Source organism: Chinchilla lanigera, unplaced genomic scaffold, assembly GCF_000276665.1.
Source record: "Chinchilla lanigera isolate Chin_1 unplaced genomic scaffold, ChiLan1.0 scaffold00009, whole genome shotgun sequence".
NCBI lineage: Eukaryota > Metazoa > Chordata > Mammalia > Rodentia > Chinchillidae > Chinchilla > Chinchilla lanigera.
Genome location: NW_004955410.1, coordinates 31,428,320 through 31,451,010, shown reverse-complemented (window position 1 = coordinate 31,451,010; position 22,691 = coordinate 31,428,320). Strand labels below are relative to the sequence as shown.

Here is a 22,691-nt window from a genome sequence, read left to right as displayed (position 1 = left end):
ATACACACACACAAGCCTCTATCCTATGCCTATTAAGCTGCTCTCAAATCTAATTTCACAATCCATGGAGACCCATTCATTTGAAGAAACCAACTTGCTCTTAATCAAACAGCGGAACTTACCACCAGCCTTTAGATTTATTATTTAAATGCCACTGGGCAGTAAGTTACAAGGACCGGGAGGAAAGGAGCAGGACCACGGTGTTGCGTCGTCATTGGGTGGCCACAGGACACAGACTTCTAACTGTGCCACAAAAGATTCCTAACTGGGTTAGAAAAAAAAAGTCCTCTTATACAAAACTAAAGTACTAGTTCAAAGGAGGAGTGGAGAATTACTAAACACTGACTGCCACACCAGGAGAGATACATGAATGACTCTCAAAATACACAAACCATTAACCTTTGAATCTGTGTCAGTGTTCGATGTAACTGCCTCCTGTTTTCTGATCGCAGGTCTCTTGCCCACCCCCTGCTGATGGTCCTGGCTGGGCATTTATAAGTCACATAAGGTGTCTGCAGGACCGAACTTTGTGGAGAAAGTAAACAAGAGGCAAATACCACCAGGATTTGGAAGGCTCTTTAATAGCAAGCGGATGGTAATTACAGCGTTGGATGAGCTCCTGCTCTCCCGGGGAGGGAGGAGGGAACAGATGGGGACAGGGTGCGAGAGAGGATTTACAGGGTTCGAGGCGTCTAACAAAGGGCAACAGTTTTTGGCAACCCATTTCACAGTTTTCTACTTTACAAGAGATTTGTTTTAAAGGAAATATGAAAGCAAAAAAAGAACACACACCCTACAGGAAACACTTCTCGCCTAAAACAACAGTAACAACATCAACGAAGCAAAAAACAAACCAAAACCCCATTCTTTCCTTCTTTGCCTTCTTGTGCGGATGGCTACATTTTGCCTTTCATTCACAGATCAGGACTGGATCACATTTTGTGTTAGATCTGTCTATCACTGAAGATCTACTTCCTCCTCTAAGAAGCTGACATTTGGTGTACAGAGTGCCATTCTGCATCTTTATAGTACCTGGTGAAAAAATGAATCTTGAGAAACAAAAACAAAAACAGAAAAACCCAGGGAAAGGCAGCTTACCAAGACAGACTGCCAACGTCCTCTAGTACCAAACAACTTGAACATAGTTCTAAGCAAACTAAATGTTCATCGTTATGTGGCCTGGGACACACGTTGAACTGCTTATGCCTTACAGTGCTATAAATGGGTTTCTCAACATGAAATGTTCACTTCCATAGGGACCACAGGCTATAGGCATTCTGGCAAGTTTTAGAATTATTCTGTATAAAATCTAAAAGAACTCAGCTTATTGTGTCATATGTGTTATCGGAAGGCCAAGATAACTGAGTGGGTTGTTATACAAGAGGATTATTTTTTAATGCCAAAAAAAATTTTTTAGGCTTCTCTAAAGAGGAAGCAACCAGCAACAGCATCTCTTTGGAGCTGACTCACCCCTGGGAAGAAGCGATCTGCCCCCAGCTGGAGCTTTCCTTGTGCTCCCTCTGCAACCCTGGAGCGGGTGGGGAAGGTGGGCTGCCCCACATGTCCTGACCACGGCCCCTCCTGGACCTACCAGCTCTCCAGGAAGACAGGCTTCTCTGGCTGGCAGCTGGGTTCCTTAAGGAAAAGAGTCCCACCAGAGGTGCAAGACACCTGCTGTGTCCTTGGCCAGGGGTCTTTTAAAAGCCACAAACCCATCACCACATCTTCCCAACACTCAGTCTCTTTGAGGAAGGCCAGCCCCTAGAAAGAGCCATGAAGAGTTTTCCTGTGCCTCACAGGGTGACGATGACTGGTTTTTGCTTTTGTTTTTCATGAGTCAGACCTGACTTCTAAGACCTAATTTCCCCCTGCCCCAGTTCCTCTCCTCACACCCACATTAAATCCTGTCTGTTCCGACATCCCCCTCACTATGGGAAATCAGATGTGTGCCAGTTTTTTAACGTATGAATTTTAACATGCAAAGCAGGTTCCTAAAATATAAACTGCAGTGACGCTCTGGGGTCACAGCTCCCCTAGGACCATACACTTTGTGCTCTCATGAAACCGAAACATACTCAGAGACATGTATTGTGCTACAGAACAGTTTCTATTTATACACAAACAGTGCCAGTCACTGCTAAAGGAGAGAGGTTTCCCCTGAAGTACACTAGAAACCCAATTCTGGCACCGGGACACAAGAAGAATCGCCCTACATAATGGACTTTCTGTGTTCTGGTTATGGAAAAATAAAATGTACCGTGCATTGCTGTGGGCCTGGACGATACACACGGAGCCTCTGTGCAGTGGACTCGTGGCGGCACCAGGCACCACATGGGGCTTTGCCTCCCTCCCCAGCTCCGAAACTCACCGACTCCCTGAAGCCTGCATGACATAATCACTGGGCAGAGCAAAGGAGCCAGACACAAGAGGTCTCCGCGGCTCACTCACACCCAGGGCCAAGGCTGTGCCATGTGGTCACAACCAAGATTTCAAATTTCACAGCTGGCCACGTGACCAGCAAGCTGTCAGTCACACCTCATTCTCCCTCATGCTACCGCACAGACGCATTCGCTCTCTGACTTTAACTTTCACTGTCACTTCCTTTCTCCTGAATGACAGGACAAAATAATCGAAGTATTTATCTTTTACTCTCTTCCAGCTAGTCTCATGCACATTCCCCCCACCCCAGTTAAACGTTTACCAAGCCCAAAGCCCCCAGTGTCAGGGCGTCAGGGCACCAAGAGAAGCTCTACCTTCTGCAGATGCAGCAGGGATGGCCAAGACGAGTACATCTTCTGGGGCCTTGTTTCACCTTCTCCTCGCAGGGACAGAATCTCATTAACTGCACTGACTGGGCCCAGACCAGGCTCCAAACATGTTCTAAGGGGGCTGGTGGCCATCATTCTAAAGACAGCATTTCTGTCGAGATTCCAAACACCTCTCCTTCTCCTGGCCCTAACTATCCTTGACAGTTATTCCTACACACACGTACTTCCTAAGGCAGGCGCAAAAGCAGTGTTTAATGCTGGAAGAGCAAAGAGCTCTGATGCAGGGTCTAGTTAAATGACTCGTCACAGTTAGACAGAAAATGGCAGAGTCAAGGCGAGGACCCAGAATCCCTCCTACTCCAAGAGATGTTCCTCTCACACCATCACTGCCTCCTGGTTAAGTGACTCTGGTCTGGACCTCTGAGAAAGGTCATGAACTTGTTGCCTCAGCTGAGGAAGAATTTCCAAAACAATCCACAGGCTGCCAACCTCACTCACCTCATAAGCTGGTCTTGCTTCACAGCTCCACAGAGAGTAGCCACAGTGTGGCAGGTATGAGTGTGTGAGTGTGTGTGTGCGTGTGTGTGTGCGTGTGTGTGTACGCGGGCCAATGGGAACACTGGAGAACCCTGCACACCATTAAAGAAAAGGAAGTTTGAAAGCAAACAATCAGATTTGCTAATGCCTCTGGGGTCCTGCCATGGAAAGTAAGTCATATCCAGTGTTGTTCTCTCTTACCCTGGGGTGGAACAAAGCCTGGAATTCTCATCAGCCCACTGAATGGCCCAGTCTATCTCAGCTCCACTGTTATACAGAGAACATTAACATGGTAATACCGAAATGTACTGGACAAAGTCTAAATACTTCCTTGATAAAATACGTTTTATATTAATGTCCATTCCATTTCCAAACATATGTAAATTTAGATCTGAAGGCTGTACGTATACAATTCAGTTTACCTTAGGATGCAGCAAGCTAGCAGAGCTTCATTTCTGCTGCGGAATGCATTCTTGCAGTCTGCTGTGTAAAAGTGGACAGTACCAAACTGGGCAATGGCTACAGACTGAAGGGCTCAGCCTTCTCTGCTGCAGAGCAGAGCCGGTGGGAACACCAGCAGGGCTGCAAAAGGCAGGACCCACTCACCTCAGAGTGGGTTTTGCTAATAGGCTACTTGAAAAAAATTCATTTAACTTGAAACTAACCGTTTATATTTTCCAAGCAAAGAAGAAAAGGTGGGAACTAAAGCACAGATGGAAACCACTGTGTTATTTCACCTGAGGACTTAAGACTGCAGTACACTATTCGACCACGAAAGGCTGCACTCCCCATAGTACCACTCAGACAGAGAATGCTGAGACGATCAGGTTTACACCGACATGCCTGGAAGATATACAAGACTCCCATGAGTTCTGTGGCTTCGGCTACTCCTGGTTTTTCTTTTTTCTTAAATTCAAAATGCTAATGACCTAATGGGCACATGTGTGCTTAAGACATGTCCAACCCAGATGCTACGAACAGTCAAGTAGTGAAAAGGAGGCACTGCATCCTTAGGTATTAGAGATGCAGAAGGGTCCAGGAAAATGAGCATTTCAAATAATTCCACGTTAGTGTTGCAAAGGATATACCCGTAAATATCTGTTGGCTAAATAATGACAACAACTGTCTTTGTGAGTTGTCTGAGTATCTTGATCACTAAAATGCCCCCTTTTAACCCAGCTACCCCATGATAAATATTCCTACTTCCATGGCACTCTAGGAATTCACTGCCATGAGGTCTCTTGAAAGTACTTGATTATAATTTTAACTAAATAACATAACAGGAGCCTTTTCCTGACTTTTCATTTTTAAAGAATAAAAGATTAAGAAAGTAAAGGAGAATTCCATTGTATTTAAAAAATTTTTTTTATCCTGATTTATTTTTCCTCTTAAATTTATCTATGGCTTCAAAATTTAAGTGGCACTTACTTGGATTCTAGGTGTCTTCACAATTTAACAAGTTTCCACCTCATTAAAAAGAGAAAAGGTAAATGTTTGATTTCATATGTGGGACACTTTATAAATAGCTGAAAGAAGTCAATAATTTATGTCTTTCACCCCATTTATATCTTCCACTATTAGATTTTAAAAGGAGCTTTGGAATTAGCATATTTTCAAACAACTGAACAAGGAAGTAACATTTACACCTATTCAGGAACCAGCTGCTACACAGGCAGGTACTAATTTAGTAATGGCGAAACTCTCATGGCTTCTCTGCCTCTCTTACCCACTTAATCCAAAGCTAAGTGGTTCTCCTCTTCTGTCCTTGCCTTTGCACTTGCGTGGTTTAATGACTAGATATTAAAACTCATGCTTTATAAGCAAGACCTTTCACTTATGGACACTTAAAGGTACACAAAAAGTGCAGACTGCATTTCTTCTCTGCCGTGCTTTTCCTCAGCGAGGTCACCTGTGAGGACTCAAAACACATCCTTAATACACTCAGAGTTCTCTGCATTCCAGGCAGCAAATGTTAATTCTCCAACATAAACTCAAGAGAGAGTAGGCAGCCACAAAATGGACTCTAGATTCAAAGTGGCAAAGGCTACCAAGACAATTCCATAGAAACCCCACTGAAGTGGGACTGAAATTCAGGTCACTTCAGAGCAAAGCTCATCACAGATATTTTGTGGTCGTTAAAAAGGTATTTCATTTGAATTTGGATGCTGCGAGCCAGACGTCCTGTTTTGAGGTGCTAATGCAAAATGCTAACCCAGGAGCACTACCCCACCAAAGGTACCGGAGGGCTCACTCTCCTTCTCCAGAGGCGCCCTCGCAGTTTTACTGCTGACTGACCCCCATTTGGGGGTGGTCCGCCTCAGGCTCCTCCTCTTCCACATCCGCACTGTACTCTTCAAAGGCATCGTCATCTGCATCTGGAAGCCCCAGTAACTACAGGGACAGAAGAAAAGAAACAGCTGTGAGCATGAGCTAGCTGGACCACATGCAGGAAGATAAGAGGCATTATATCCAAACTCCAAGGCACCTGGCAGGATTTACAGCAACTATGATTTCCTGAGAGGCTCAATTACCCCTACTGTTGTTTTTATAAACTTTCTACTGGGAGCCCAGAGAATCTCTATTTTTAAGTATCAAAGCACAGAACCACATATCACATCTGCCCGGGGATATGGTATCTGTGCACACACACGCCCCTGGGATGTCGGCGGGAGTGTGTGATGGACAGGGCTGACACGCTACCATCATGTGCTATATTCCCAGCCCGCTGGGAGGCTCAGGGAGAAACTGAGCAAGAGTTCAAGCCCATCCTGGGCAATTTACTGAGACCCTATCTTGAAATAAAAAATGAAACAAGGGCTGGGGATATACCTCAGTTTAAAAGCCCTACTTTCAATCACTAGTGCCACAGGAAAAACAGGTCAAGAATCCATCCCCTACTTATTTTCTCCCTTAAAAACACGCTGCTACTATGAAGAATACATTTATTAAAATGTTTATCTTATTATTTGACAGGGTCTTGCTACATGTAGTTTGGGCTGGCCTTGAAGCAATGACGTGGTCCAGACTGGTTGCCTCAGAGTTGTGGCGGTCATCCTGACTCAGCCTCCCAAGTGCTGCGATTACAGGCAAGTGCCCCAATGCCTGGCTGTATAAAAATGTTGGAACAACTAAAATATTCAACGGCAAATGGTTAAATAAATTATGATGCATCAGTAACAGAATTACATGTCCACTTAAAATGACACTTAAAAAATATTTAGTGATATAAAACATAGGCAAGTGTAAAAATAGCATGGTAAAAAATTACATTTTCCCCATGACACAGATTTTCTTAAAATTTATACCTAGAGGCCAGGCGCAGTAGTAGAGAAGGACCACAAGTTCAAAGCCAGCCTGGGAAACTAAGTAAAACTCTGTCTCAAAATAAAATTTAAGAAGGGCTGGGGATATGGCTCCACGGTATAGTTATTTGTCCAGTAAGCATGAGGCCCTGGGTTCAGCCCTCAGTACCCCACACACACACACACACACACACAGACTTTAATAAGATATAATCCAAATATTAAAGAGTTTACTTTTTTTTTTTTTTGTAGATTGTAGGGCTGAGGATATTTTTCCTTTTTATCTTTTTGTATGCTCCAAATGCTCCACAACTATGGCCAGGGAAATCAACAGTAAATTCATGATAACCACTTTTTAAAGGCGCTGACAGTCTTTGATTAGAAACTGAGTGTGATTTGCCAGGCCTGCACACTATGAGCTCTGGAGCTGGCAGGAAGCTGCAGCCTTCAGGGGGGCCCCTGGGCTTATCAGTGATAACCAGCTGCTAGTGGCCAAAGAACATCTACCCAGGGGGCCTGCACTGATCAATTTTAGGCTACTTTACCGAGTGGCTCTACTGACCCAAATGCTCAATGCGTTACAGCCCTATCCATAAGCCTGACCGGTCTTTTTACTTTAGATTGTCTCCCTATATCCCCCACCCTACCCCAACTCTCCAATGGGGAATGAGGGGCAGGTCCCAGTCAATAATCCCTGAACTCTCAAGTCCTAGAACAGCGGCTCTCACTGGGCTCACAAAGCCCTGACACAGCCAACTGCCCACACACTCCACGCCCTCAGAGCTCAGACACTGGGCTGGAAGTGGAGGCCAGGAAAGCGCGCCTCAGCTACTGGACAGGACGGTCCAGCCTTGTGGGTTTGGGAAAACATTTTTTCTTATCACTGTCTGCCTTTCAGACTTTAGTGAATGGAATAAAAGAATTTGCTTTAAATGAGAGAAAAAAGATGGCTGGTCACAGTGAAGGCCATTCGTTACTATTACGGGTGGTCAATTTTTATTTGAGGAGCTGCTTGAGAACACAGCCAAGTGGAAGTGTCAAATGAATGGTAAGTTTAAGCAGCCGGTAAACTAAAACTGCTGCTGCCACCGCCAGGAACTCCAGAGCCACCTGCACACCAAAATAAGACACAGAAATTCAACAGTAACTCTTAACTGTTCCCTGTCCCAAAGGGATGCCAACAAGGAGGTTTGGTCAACAGGTTTCCTCTCACTTCACAGATCTGACTGGTAGAGGCTGCGTGGAGGCCTGGGTTCAGAAAGCCAGGTGGGAAACATCAAGGTCAGGCAGCAGTGACTGTCAGGGATGAGGCAGGCTCAGGGGAGGCATGCATCTACGTATCTGTCATCCTTGTCCTACACGGACATGCCACCAATGACTCTTCTTCGTAGCATACCTAGGTGCTTGGCACAGACGCACACTGTAGATAGCACACCCGTCTCCTGCCTCAGCTTCGCAGGCCTCGATGAAGGGGCGATGCTGTTACCACCTCCCTTCCCTTCTCCCTACCTAACCCATATACCACAGTTAAGGGCTGCTGGGTACTGGCCACAGGGAGGCCTTCCCGCTGGCAGCAATGTTTCTGACTGACTGCTCTTTCCAGAGTTGCCCTGTCTCTTTGCCTTGTGGGGTGGGGACAGTGGTTTTCAATGACTTGGTGCTGCAGGGTCTGCAGCTCCCTTGAGAAGTGGCGAGAACAAATACACTGGACATGAAGTTCCAACACCACGGCCCTTAACAGTTGGTACTTGCTTCTGCCAAGCTGCTATCTCTGCTGAGCCTCCGCAGCCTCCTCTGCGAAGGAGGAACCATGACCCCTGATCTACCTCACAGAGGAACTCCGGAACTCAAAGGACAATGTGAACGCAGAGGAGAAAGTTGGCACTGTGGTCTGCAAACTGCCCAGTCTCATGGAAACACATCTAGTTAGGTCACCTTGCTTCCCACAGCCAGATCGGCGCCTCAGGGAGTCCCTGCTGCTTCTGTAGCCTGCCTCCAGCAGGGCTCTCTGCCTCTCTCTGGCTGGGCTCCCTCCCGGACGCCCCTTGCTGTGAATTAGGCAGCACTTTCTTCTCACGCTAGGAAGTGAGAAGAGACGAGCCTCTCTCCATCAGCCTCTCTGTTTGATTCCCAGCTTCATTCAGCCAGACAATTCCATCATGCTCCAGATGTCATGACAATAGTTAACAGTATTAAGTGACTCTGCTGGGCACTTACTGTCTGTGGGGAAGGTGCTATTACGACCCCCTTTATAGATAAGGACAGAGTCAATACTCAAACCTGTGCAATCTGACTGCAAACTTCCCACACCTAACTATCAAGCTACCATGGAGACAGATGTCTGTCTGTCAATGCTGTGTCTATTCTACCAGGAAAAACAGGTTTTAAAAATATTTAGTGTCTATGCCTACATTTATGAGCAAATATACAATCTGGAAGCACACACAGACTGGAAAAATAACAGAACAAGGATTTGCCTGGGATTCTAAGGGTATCATACAGATATGATGTAGTGTTACAGTAGTCCCAACTATGTCCCATTCCCATCTATGGTGGGCAAATTGTGTGTGTGTGTGTGTGCACGTGTGTGTGTTTGTTACTGGGAAGTGAACTCCGGGCTTTTCCAGTGAGTTATATTCCCAGCCCTTTTTATTTTTATTTTAAGATAGGGTCTCCTGAAGTCACTCAAGTGCCCACACTAGACTCAAACCTGTGATTACCTTGCCTCAGGCTCCCATTGTGCTGGGGTTCTAGGTGTGCACGAGCATGCCTGGCTATGCATTTAACTTCTAGATCCACATCTTACACAGTCAAGAAGGTCTATCAGAGACAGGAGGACAAACAGACTAGAAGGATCCTGGAGTACTTGCTTTCACCACACCAACACATTCTTATTATGAAGAGGGAAACAGGCAGAAAGAGCTGAAGTGCCTGGTATGTTTAAATTATTCCTGACAGTTACAACCATTCATTCCTATTTCAGTGAATTCTCTTAGTTGATTGAGAAAACAGAAGTCTTTGCTCACTCTGGACAAAAGTGTCGGCATTTCCCAAGGCTGCAAAACCTTGTTGGAGTAACCTAGAGTCATACAACAACCACATGCAGGGCCACACATGAAAAAGCTACTAACACCTGAGAAATATAGTCCTATAGGCCCAGAAAGCCTGTAAGCCTAGCTCAGATCCCCTGGACAATGGTATGAACTAAGAGGCCATTCATGGCTAGCACTGTGGACTGGTATCTGTATAAAATGGGAGGCCATGTGGCGCAAACCTGGAAGGCGTGATGGGTCGGTTCTGGCTGCGGCAGGTGCCTGGGATCTCACAGGTCTCTGTCCGTGCCTTCCAGAGGCTCCCTTGAAGCAGGATTTGTTGTATGTGTGATTGACACAGAAGTCTACCTACAATGAATCTCTCAACTTGAAGCATCTCAGAGCAGACCTGACTCTGCATTTCTAACAAGGTCTCAGGTGACAGAGATACTGCCAACCACATCCTGAGTGGTGGGACTCTTAATTTGGGTGGGACTCTAATTTGACACCATTTATCTTAACCATCCACAATGCTGTTGGTCCCAAGAAACCCATGAAGGAATCCTGGCCAGTCAGTCTGTCTTCTTGATAGAAGGACAAATGAAGGAGGTGAAAGGATAGGTGTAAGAGAAAAATGGGCAAGTGTAGTAGTTGCTCTTTTACTTTCAGGAGCTACTGTCTTCCCTAAAAACAACACGGAGTTGAATGTTTATAACATGGACAGAAACCAAAGCCGTGAAAAAGTGTATTTCTCCACAAGCAATGCTCTTCACTTTACATGTGCCCATCTTCTTTCACCATCAGACTGTCTGACCCCTGGGACAGCTCCACACCGGTAGATCCTTCTCAGGCTCTTAACCCGAGAACAGGAGTAGAATCAAGAATTGGATGATTCTGAGCCACAGAGAATCTTCCCACTGGGAGTCATCCCTGCTTCTCCAGTCATTTGGCAACCCCAAAACACCAGCCTTGTTCACCTTGGGGAGCTGGAATCAGGGGGATTTTCCTGGCAGAAGCGCCTCTTCCCTGAGAGAAGGAAAAGAATCGCACGTCAACCCCAAGGAGAGGCACTAGGCCACTGAGAGCGAGAAGCCTCAGGTACCGCAGGACCTAACTCCAGCTGGGCTCTCACTGCAGCATCAAGCAAAGCAGCACACAACACTGTCACAGCAACCAGAGACCTGTCACAGGAGGCCTCAGGATCCCTGTGTCCACAGACGTAAGGAAGGAGGAGAAGGATACACACCAGGAAAGCAGTGGTCCCTGATCACACTCATACAATTGGAAAGACTAGTTGAAAGGATAAAGATAAGAGTTTTGCAACAACATTGGGAAGAATAGGCTTTTTCTTCTCTTGTGAACTGTTTACTCTCCAGAAGTCAGCCGAGAAGTCATCGCTGAATAACAGATAGGAAAACACTGGGCAGAAAATAAATGGCAGGATCACCATTATTGACACCCGTAACCACTGTTTCATTGTTTAGCTCAATCATGTGATAGCCACCACCTGTCAACTGAGGGTCCCTTAAGTAAGAAAAATGTAGGGCTTAGTGACTGTCCAATTCGCATGCACCACAGTAACTCATGGGGGTTTCTGAAGCCATTACTGGGCACAGTGCCTGCCAGGCGATGGCAACAGCCTGTGTGGCACCGTCATCTGCATCCATGTACCACTGGGACATGTCGTGCCAGGGCAAGAGGAAATGAGTAGGTAAGATCCAGACCTCTCTGAGCGATCCTTCTTGGTGAGGGAGGAGGCCCTGAAGCAGTGTGGGGTAGGCTCGTCTCAGATGGAAGACTGTCCACTCCTGCCAACGAACACCATGAGCCAGAAACCGACACCGGCCTTGGCAGGGAGGCTGCGCTGCGACAGTCCTTGTGTTCCGAGTCTCACTGCAAAGCTCCCCATGAATCCACAGGACAGTGGATTTTAAAGATGGGAACACTGAGGCTGGTAACCTGCAAAAGGCCACACAACAGGGGAGGACAGGGCCACCCATCCACCTCCCTGCACCAGGAACATTCCTGAGGACCCTGAGCTGAGCGAGCCAGGCTGGCCCTTCCTGGCCCTTCTTCAGGTTAGTCCCACTTGTGCTTTGAGCACATCTGCAGTGGAACCTCTGGGCACTGGGCTCCTCAGTGCGCCCTCCCTCCGACATCCTAGCACTTCTAACACACTGTACACGACACAGCTTTTAAAGAGTGCAATGGATCTTCCGATTATGTAACGATCACAGAAAACTTAGAAAATATGGAGATTTCATCACCCATAACCCTGAAGCTCTCTGGTGAAGCTCACGGTGGGGGACAGGAATCCCCATGCACCTTCCTTGGAGTCTTTGAAAACTACAGAGTGAGTTGAACCGATTAGGTACCAGTGACTGCCCACTGTTCTGCTATAACCAGTGCCTGCCTTACCCGCCAGTGCCTCTTTAAAATCCCTCATCTAGCCAGAGGCCTCTGTATGCTTAGCACATCATTTTCTTTCTCCACCAAAAACCTAAGGTTTTCACAAAAGCCTACTTTTTGAACCAAGTCCTGCTCACTTCCCAACAGTGCTCGGCCCGGTGTCCCCGCCCCATCCACCTCAACGCTCACATTTATTTAGTGCTTATCATGCACGCTGCACTACACTGAGAACCTGACAAAACCTATGTTGTTTCATCTTCACAGCAAATCAAAGGTGACTGTCACCATTGGTTTCCTAAGTTTGCAAATGAAGATGTGGAGAGACAGGGAAGGCAGGTGACTTGGCTAAGTCCCACAGCCAGCAAGTGGCAGAACGGCGATTTGAACCCGAGCAGTCTGCTCACAGGCCTGAGTCCTTCATCACACCGGATCCTGATAGCATGCAACTTGGCAAAATGACCACACACAACACCCTAAACAGACCTGCTCAAAACTTCCTCTCAGAACTATTTCCCCAAAGAATGGCAAAGCAGAATGAGCTCAGCGGGGAGCAGGACTCATCAGTCGTCCTGCCCACAGAACGCCTGGACCAAAGCCGCACTCAGCCTGTCCTGGGGCCTCCACATGCCGCTCTGGTGGCTCTCCCAGCCCTGCTCAGCTCCCTAAGCACAAGGCCTGGGCACGCTGTGCCTGCCCTGCACCTCCAGGCAATACTTCAGCAATGGCAGAATTATACGTTGTACTGAAAATGTGATGAAATACAAGAAAAATAAAAGGGTAGGATGGTTAAAAGGAAGATAACCATAATTTCTACTTCTTTTAAAACCCAACAATAGATTATTGGGGAGGGGTGGTATTGATTGTTTCTGTGCGGACATGCAGGCAGGGAAAGGGGTGCAGTGCACAATCTAGGACAGTAATGGTGAACCTTTAAAGCTTTCAATGATACAAACATCTGTTCTGGTATACGGGAAAACAGGTTTGCCGACACTGGTCTAGGAGGTGTGGACGTCAACAGACGTGGGTACTAGTTAGCATGGTCTTGGCCTTGACCTTGCAGGCAGATCACTGAGGGAGGCCTGGGCAAGATTCTGCTCTTCTGCCCTTGGCGTGCAGAATTCCCGTGCTTTAGCAAGGTCAGGTGGACAGGCCTGACTAAGGGAGGCCCTACCACACAGTAGAAGTCTGTCAAGAGACAGGTCCCCATCTCTCCGGAGAGATGCACAGGAAAGAGGATAGGAAGGGGGTGACCATGGGAAATCAGGGCATTAGAGCTCAGGACCCACTGTTGTAAGAGGCAGGTGAGCTTCCTCCAGGGGCACCCTGCTGGACAGAGCTGCAGCTGCTCAAACTGACCCAGTGACCACCAAGTTTCAGCAAGTGCTGTGCTGGTCTTACCTACTCCGTCCCTGTAGCATTGGGGTAAGTGCTCCTTTAATAAGGACTTTCAACTACGACAATAGCAGTAAACCCTCCTTCGTCTTATTTCAGGAACCCAAGTCTTATGTCTATAAAATGTAGATAGCACCACTGGGACAAAGACCACTATTCAGTGGAGATGGAGCAGGTAAGTTTCCCCTCTGGCACACTGTTGTGCTGAGGCTTCTGACTCTACTTCCCATCCAATCTGGGGCACAACCTGCTGGAGAGAAACCAAAGCCACATACACCTGCCCTACGCTAGCTGAGAGGGGGCCACCCACCAGCCGTTCCTTGAGGGCAAAGAGGCCAAGCCAAGAGCCACCAGCTCTCCCACTAGTGTCTCCCCACCAAAAGGGGGCACCACAACTGCTCAAGGCCTCCATACCTTGGGAGCAGCATCTCCACACCTCAGGTGCAATGCAGGGCTCTATTTTGCTCGTGAAACCTGGAAGCCCAGCACCAGGAAACCAAACCTGTCTCTATGGCACACAGTTCAATGTGAGGGAAAATACTCCACCAACACAACTACTTTCAGCTACACACCTATGGATTTTTGTTTAGATGACATGTTTTCCTTCCTTACATGTGGCTGCCTGATTGTTTAAATACAACACACTTAGTAAAGGAAAAGAGCACGATGTACTCTGGCGGGTGTCTGCTTCCCCAGGTAACTGTGCACAGGCTTTGCTTGCCAGCACCAACGACATCTGCACAGAGAAAAATGCGGTGTGTGTGTGTAGGGGGCACTCCTGGAGGGAACCAGCTGCTAAGTGAACACTGTTTGCTGACTGATACTTTTCTCTAGTTAGGATTTGGAGAGATCAATTTTTAAAATTTTTTGTCTGACTCAGTATCTCAACTTCGACATTTAATAGGAGTTTCAAACCCTGACATGTCCAAAACTGAGCTCAGCTAGTATCCATATTCCAACCTTTCCTCCAGCCTTTCCTCCCACCTTCCCCATCAGTCAGTGACTATGCAATTCCTTCTACTGCTCAGGCAAGAAATGGAGGTGTTCTCCTTGTCTTCCTTTTTTCAATCCCCTTCCAATCCACCAGTAAGTCTAGCTGGATAGGTCTACTTTCAAGGCATCTGGAATGTTTGGAGAAGCACAAGCCTGAAGCTGATGAAGGTGGTTTCAGACAGATAGGTTCCCAAGGCCTGGCAGGAACTAACAACAATCTCCTCTGGAGGATGGCGCTGTCATCTTACGCCACCATTTATTCCTATGCATATACTTTCAAATACACTAACCTGCAAATAAAGATACCCAACACACAAAGAAACAAAGCACCAGGAGGGAGAACCAGCAGACACAAAAGATGCCAACCAGACTGACAGACCTTGAGATGCTGGAATGTCAGACACAGGGTATTATGCAACCAGGCTTACTGTGTTCAAAGGGCTAACAGACAAGCTTGACAGTTTCAGTAGAGAAGCCAATACCATTAAAAGTGACTGGGAAAATAAACAGAAATTCTAGAGCAAACGTGTGCAGCTGTTCCAGTGAGAAGAAAGCTGAATGTGGGGGCAATGTTATGATGTCAGTAATCTTACTTTATCTTCCAATGAAGAGAGAGGGAAGCAAATCTTCAAAATAGGGGTGAGAACGCATTTTCCATGTTTATCTGTTAGCATGAACACTAGGCTGTCAGCTAGCCACAGAAAGATTTCTAAATCTCCAGACGCAAAGAGGAAAAAAGCAAGCTCTGTACCAGAGACTTTGTAAAAAGAGAAAGGAACAGAACCAGTATCCAGTTTCATCCTTCACCATGCCCGCAAAAATGGCGGTAACAACCTTCCTGAAGCAGCTTCCAAGCTCTGGGGTTTTAAGCCGCTAGAACACTCCATTATCTCACAAAGGATCTGTGTGCTTCCTACCCTATCAGGGATTCTCAACTGAACTCAAGTGATGCTAGAAATAAGCATCATCCCTGCGACAAACAGCTGTGTCACATCCTGTCCCCCTCCCACCTACCCAGCCTCCCCACCCTGGCTGCTATCTTTACACACGGGGCTGACAAAAGAAAAACAATTAGTCATCAGGGGCTTTGCCCACTTTCCCCACCATCCCCTTTATTTAAAACACAATCACTGCAAAAAACAAGCAGGCTTTAGAAGCCAAGCAGGCACCTACAGGTCTGAAGGACTTGAAGACTTTTTCCAAGACTTCATGGAGTGTCTTCTTGCCGCAGGAGGAGATGTAATCCTGCGCTAGCTGCAAGAAAGGCAGGCAGTCCTCGCTCTCACTCCACACGTGCTGTGTGCCCATGCCAGGGAGGAGAGAAAACAGAGAGACACAGGTTATCACCCTTGGTGAAAGTCACAGAACAAACACCACACAGACTTTTAAAACACTACATGAATTTGAAGACATCCTCCATTTCAGAGTGAAAGCCACATCTTTTTTTTTTTTCCTTCGGTGCTGGGGATGAAACCCAGGGCCTCATACACACTGGGCAATTGCTTTACTACCCAGCCACAGCCCCAGGCCTTTCCGTTTTTTATTTTGAGACATATCTCATTAAATTGCCTAGGTTGACCTCAAACTTAGGATCCTCTTGCCTCAGCCTCCCAAGAACCTGCGATTACAGGCATGTTCAGTTATACTGGCTTCTGTTTTGATTGTCTGCACGAAAGTGGATCAGAAAATGTCTAATTCACAGGGTTCCACCCCACCCCCACCCCAGGCTTGTGGTTCCCAGTCTCACCTGCTCCATTTGCCATCTGCTCAGAGGTAGTAAAAAGAGGGCAGCAGGCACTTACTCCTCACCCATGGTTTTACCGCTCACCTTCTCTGGCAGGCTTAGGAAGTTTTTAAAATAAGAGAGAGGAGAAACCTTTGCCTTCAAATTACTTCACTTTGCCTTCAGCTATGGGTACAGGATTAATTAAGCATAGTTTATAACCATGAAGTTGGAACAAGATGTTCTTTACCCAAATCAGCCTGTGAGTGGTGATGGTGGTAAATTTACTTCAGAATGAAATGAACTTGGGAAAAATGCAAAGTATTCACTAAGTTACTGGGAACCAGGGGCTTTCTTAAAGCTTTCCTTCCCTCACTGTGCTTGCAGAGGGCATTCTACCCAAGCACCACCAAACAACCTAACATACACAGAGAGGTGATTTTCAGTTTTATTTTGTTCTTAAGACTGGGTAAGGGTTTCTGCCATATGAGAAGATCTGTTTCAGCACACTGTTAAGAGGAGGCAATGCTCTCCCATAAATGTTCAAGGAATAAGCCCAAGAAACAGGCTTAAGATCTGGAAGTGGAGGTCTAGGCTCTACACAGCTGAGCTGGGTGGGGCAGCTGGCTACAGGGTAACAGGGTATCTATAAGGTCCCAAAGACCTGTGTCAAGGGCACCAGCTGGTATCAGATCAACACTGGTGTGACAGTGTGGAGGCCTGGGAGAGGGAAAGCCATCCGGCCGAATGGAGTCAGACACACGGGCTAGGCAGCGGGAAACAAGATCTATTTGGAGAAATGGTCCATGTCAAGTGCATGCTGGCTCCCTTCCATTCATACAAATGATCAGCGCAACACCCAAGAAAGTCCTCTGCCTGTCACTCAATAAACACATTTCGCTGCCTTCCTTCTCACTGCAGGGTCCCAAGAGTTACAACTACAGACTTAAAATACTGCTCAGATCCAAGTGCGAGTAACTAGGTGCTAATGTGCCATCTTCATACCCCAATTATCTATTTCATGTTGTAAAGGTCCATTCCTGGTATCTGCTGCTCTAATTTCAGCAGACATCACTACTGCTTCCTCCTGGACCCAAATGAAACCAATGGCTAGGGCCCTCTAGCTTTAGAGAACTCTTCCTTGTTAATTAGAGACCCTTAAAGCTGCTGAGGCACTGAAATGTCACTTATGTAATAGTCTCTTACACTGCACAAAAGTCTAATAGTACAAAGTACTTTTATATCCATTATCTCACTTGATTCTTAATGGAGATTCGGCAAGAACAACAAAGTCCTATTTTAATAAGTTCTGCTTAGTGTCCTTTTTCATACTCGATTTTGTCAAGTTCCAGCTTATTTCAAATTAACTACATTAAAGATGGAATTAATATCTAGCAGCACACAACTTTAAGCCTACCCTCCCTTGACTTATGGTGACGATGAGCGAGAGTTATTTAGTGCTTGGCTGGGTCCCAGGCTGGTACCCTCAGTAAGTGACAGACATGGTGCCTTCCTTTCCCTTTCACAATGCAGAAAGATGAGGGGAAACGTGGCAAGCTGGGCTCCCACCTGCCACAAAGCTAAGGTCATCCAGTGAGTAAACCAGACACGCAGTGTGACTTCACTCTGAAAACTGTCCAGGCCATCTTGGGTGGCAGTTAATTCAGAGGTGGGTAGATTTTTGAAATACTTGTATACCTGCTTGTTAAAAGTACATTTGGGCTTTAAGTCACAAAGTACACAGAAGAGCGCTCACTTAATAACAGATCTGCAATGCCCCCACCACCTCTTGGGATCCGCTGATTTAGTTGTTTCTAGGCATCTCTAACCTCATGTAGATCGTTCATGCCACAATTTCCATTACTCTTGGAATTGTTCATTTACAAATATTTGCTGGAGAAGGGAGGTTAAATACTCACTAAAGTATTTCTGCCCAGACTAGCCTTACTTGGCTGTCTACCTCCCCCTGGATTCCCAGTTTTGTTGGTTTTGAGTGTTTGAATTGCTGTCCACATGACATGAGACTTGGGGTCAGACAGACCCAGATGGAAATGGCCACTTAAAAGACACCGTTTACTACCTGTTAATTGTTTTATACCCATCAAATGTCATAACAAGTAGTTATTTTAACCACTCTCTAAAATTAATCAAGGCCGTTTGCAAAGAGTCATAGTATATAGTAAGACAAACTGAAAATTGTCATCAGTTGGGAAAAAAGGACAAAAGAAAAGTAAAAGGAGGAAAGTTAGATAAAACCAAGAGTGAGACGAGGACAAACAGCAATATGTAAGAGCCTGGCCACTTGCTACAGGCACTAAAGCTTTCTTAGCAGCCCACACAAAGAAAGCAGCACTGCCTCCTGTCAGCGCCCACAGATAAAACGGAACATCACCAGGGACCAGTCAGAGGCGGGACAATTACTGTGGTAGGAAAACAGTAAAGGGCAGCGCTGATGCTCTGAAAGCAAGATGTGGATCTAAGCTCAGTTAAAGAGAAACGGGCCCTTGAAGACCCACAGTCCTGGGCCACAAGGCGTGGCCACAGTAACTTTAAGCATGTATATCCAAATGTCACTTAGGTCAGAAAAATGGTAGGGAAAAAAAGCAGAAATCCGGGAACCTGTGGTTTTGCACAATGCCACACCCAGGTCAATCATCTAGTCCCAAAATGCACTGACTTTTCAATAGGGCAGCTGCAGCAAAGGCACTGTATACCTCGCAGGATGACAGCAAATAATACCAAGGAGAAGCCTCAAGTAGGGGACAGCAGTGGTCTGCAGCTGTAGTGTGGATGGGAATTGTCCAGGGGCCATTAAACACAGGTGGTTGGGTCCACCCTAGGGTTCCCATCTAAAGAGTTCACATCTGCAAAGGGCCTAGAATAGTGTCTCATATATAGAGTGAGTCCAATAATTAACTAGTTGTTCTTCTTCCAAACTGTATTTTTATACTTTAACAATGGTCTTCCCCACTAGACTCACTGATCATCCATTCATTCATTCTCCCAAAAATGTACCGAGCAGCTATAACTTATCTGACACTATTCAAGGTGCTGGGATACAGTATTAAAACAAGAAAGGGCTCTGCTCCATGCGGGTTATAGTCTAACAGAGGCAGAAGACAAAAAACAACAAAAACAAAACAAAACAGACTCAGTCTGACGAGTACTATGGTAACAGAAGAGGCTAAGGTGAGAAAGGGAAAGCCAGGAAGATGTTTCCAAGGCCTGAATGGCATAAAGGAGCCAGCCATGTAAACAGCTGGGGCAACAGTGTTGTGGACAGAAAGAACAGCAAGTGCAAAGGCTCCGAGGCAGGAATGGGCTTAACATGTGGGAGCACCAGAAAGGCCAAGGTGAGCAAATGGGAAGAATGGTCAAGATGAAGTCAGATTATGTGCAAGCTGAAGTCAAGGGCAAGCGGTTGGGTTTCATTGCAAAAGGGATGGGAAGTCAGCCTAGGTGAGGACAGGGTGCTGGTGACCAATGGCCACCACCACTGTTTTTATTTTAAATTTTATACAGATCAAGATCATATTTTATTTTTGTTTTGTTTTGATGGTAACGGGAATCGAACTCAGGACCTCGCACTTGCCAGGCAGGTGCTGTGCCACTGAGCTACATTCCCAGCCAAGGTCATATTTTATATAGCTTCAAAGTGACTGCTGGGTGGAGACTGGCTAAGGGTGGAGGTGATGGCTGTAAGTTTGGGAGATGGAAAATGACAGTGGCTTAGATTGTGACAGCATGGTAGTAGAGAGAAATAAGTAGACACTGCATGGATTCCAAAGGTGATTCTGGAAGAATTTTTATGAGTCAGATGCAGGGAACGGTAAGAGTTGTGTTAAGGATGTACCTTAGATTTTGCTTGAGCAACTAGAGGAATGGTAGTCACATTTACAGAGATAACAACGAGATGGGCTACCAGGTACTGAGTGCTTAATACAAGCACTCAGACAACCCTGCCGGACACTCCCTAAGATCACCACCCCTGCTTTAAACACTGATCTCTAACAGCGCTGCTAGGAAGGTGACAGATGTAGAACTGTGGCACAGAGAGGTTAAACGACTTCCCCAAGGCACACAGTGAAGAGTGGGGATGTCTGACCTGAGCCTGGGTTCCTGACCACCATGCCACACACTCTCTTGGTGGGGTAAAACGGCACAGGAGCTTGAAGGCTATCTGTATGCAAGTCAGCCTTGACCCAGCAGAGACTAAGTCCTCAACAAATGTTTGCCAGACGAATGAATGACCTGCAAATTGAGAGATGCTATGTAAATCTTGTTAACAAATCTTGATGGGCACAGCAGAACACACCTGTAATCCCGGCCTCTCAAGAGGCTGGGGCAGGAGGATGTCAAGTTTGGGCCCAGCCTGGCCAACTCAGAGACCTGGCAAGACACTATGTCAAAATAAGAAAACATGAAAAGGGGTGAACTCACTGTGAAGGCCCTGGGTCCAATCCCCAGTAACAAACAAAGGAAATCTTTCAAATAATAAGGATTCCACTCAACTCAAATTTCTTCTAATGCATAACAGATCTCCTTGGGAAAAGGGAAAAAACCAAAGTAGGACCCTCATTAGAGGCAAACAGCACCTTGACACACCCAGCCTGGGACAGATTCAAGATGAGGTTCAACTAAGAAAACCGCCACAGTTGGCATCTTATGGTCATTGTGCCCCGTCAGAAACTTTGAGCAAAGTCCAGGCCTACCCTAAGGACTTATTTTTATCTCCTATCTTCCTTATCCATTCCCTCATCTTTTATCTTCCTTCTCTATTATATTTAAATTGTCAGCCCACACTTTCAGTATGGGTGGCCTGCACAAACAAGGTTTCTGAAAGGTGGTTTGAGGTCCACATTCCAGGCAGAACAGCCTGTGTCTTCCTGTCCTACTCACCCTGCGGAACCATTCTTGGGGTATGTCCCTTGTGGTTCCTGCAGGAAGACTGGGGGCGTGCACCCCATAAAATCTGGAACCATGCACAACTCTTTTCTCTTGGCACAGCTGGGAGGGGGAAGGACCCTGACAGGCTGGGGTGGGGGAAGCTGGACGGGACTCCTAGCCATGCCCTAACACTGAACTAGCTGGACCATGCTGCCTTTCCCACTAGACCCCTGGGGCTCCCTCACACTTCTGCACTGGAGTGCATCTCCTTAATGATCTCCCCCTCCTCCCAACAACAACACTTCTTTGCTTATTTTATGCACAGCTAACCTGTGCTTACATGTGTTAGCAGCTTACTTGCTCAGCACGAGTACTCTGAGAAAACCCCATTTCACAGGTGAGAAAACTAAGGCTCTTAGAGACAAACTTTAAACTCTGGGCAACACCAGGTCTCAGAATCCCAAATCTGTGAGGCCCTTGCTGTGCATAATGGACCCTGAGGTGCTTTATCTACACAATCACCAGGGCACTGTTATTATTAAACTCATTTTGTGGATGTGGAAATTGCACTCTGGGGAAGGCATTTGGCCATAGTCACACAGCCAGAACTCCAATCTGGCTGTCACCCAAAGCCATTCCTCTTCTAGTGTCTCCGGGCTGGGCCCGGGTGGGCTCTCCTCTCCAGAGGTGGGGTGTTGGAAGGGGCAGGCTCTACTGGCCAAGAATGCACAAGTCTTCCCTTCTCTGGTCCAAGGAAGGTGTCTAACTCTTCGCGAACTTCCCTGGGGTGGCAGGGTGGGCGGCCCGCCTTTGTCTCACCCTCACCTAAGAAGTGGCAACAGCCAAGCCTAGGGCCGCCCCGCCTCGATCTGCAAGGGCAGCAGCAGCGCCTGCTCCAGGCTCAGGCCGGCGACCACAAGGTAACCTGCGTCCACAGCCGACTCCATCTTACATTTGGGGACCATTATTTATTCCCCGTGCTTACAAACACTTTATGGAGTGCCGACCTCGTCTGGTCTCCGCATCTCCAACCCCAACTCCCCTGCCCTCCATGTCCCCTTCCTGAACAGTCAGCTCCAAGATCCCAAGTGGGCAAAGAATACGAAGTCGAAGGTTTGGACACTGCAGTTCCAGGTGCCCCCGCCCCTCTGGAAAAGCCAAAAGACTCCAGCGCGGCCGCAGCCGGCTCCGGGCTGGACGGAACCTGCTCGGGGCACACACCCCTCGCGGGCGGCTCAGAGAGGAGCAGTGGGAGCAGGAGGGAAGGGGGATGGGCGTGCCCGTGTGTGTGTGTGTCTGTGTGTGTGTGTCTGTGTGTGTGTCTGTGTGTGATGTATGCGCACGCGCGCGTGCGTTTTTAAGATCCAGGGTGTTAATTCCGCAAAGAAGGTCCAGGACAACGGGCATCCCCTGGGGTTGGCAGAGGCTTTGTGTCCAAACAGACAGCACAAGGAATAACACCGAGGGGCGTGAGGGGCAATTCCAGGAGTTGTGTCTGGGCCCCGGGAGGAGCACAGGATTCCTCGCCCGGACGGGACGCCGGGCATAGGACGCTCCGGACTTGCGAAGCTGCGGGCGGGTCCGGCGCCCAGCCTCGGCCGGGGCGACGCGGGGCCACCCCAGGGTGCGCCAAGCCGGGCACCGCGCG

At 47.2% G+C, this 22,691-nt stretch overlaps 1 protein-coding gene across 1 annotated transcript; it reads right to left on the bottom strand.

Moving 5' to 3' along the window:
* Window positions 1-560: 560 nt before the first annotated feature.
* Mturn (maturin, neural progenitor differentiation regulator homolog (Xenopus)) lies at window positions 561-15,729 on the bottom strand (the record flags this gene model as incomplete). The annotated part of the gene is given in 2 exon segments (XM_013510695.1): window positions 561-5,696; window positions 15,607-15,729. Coding segments are annotated over 2 exon segments (234 nt in total), but the record flags the coding sequence as incomplete, so codon positions are not given.
* Window positions 15,730-22,691: the final 6,962 nt, after the last annotated feature.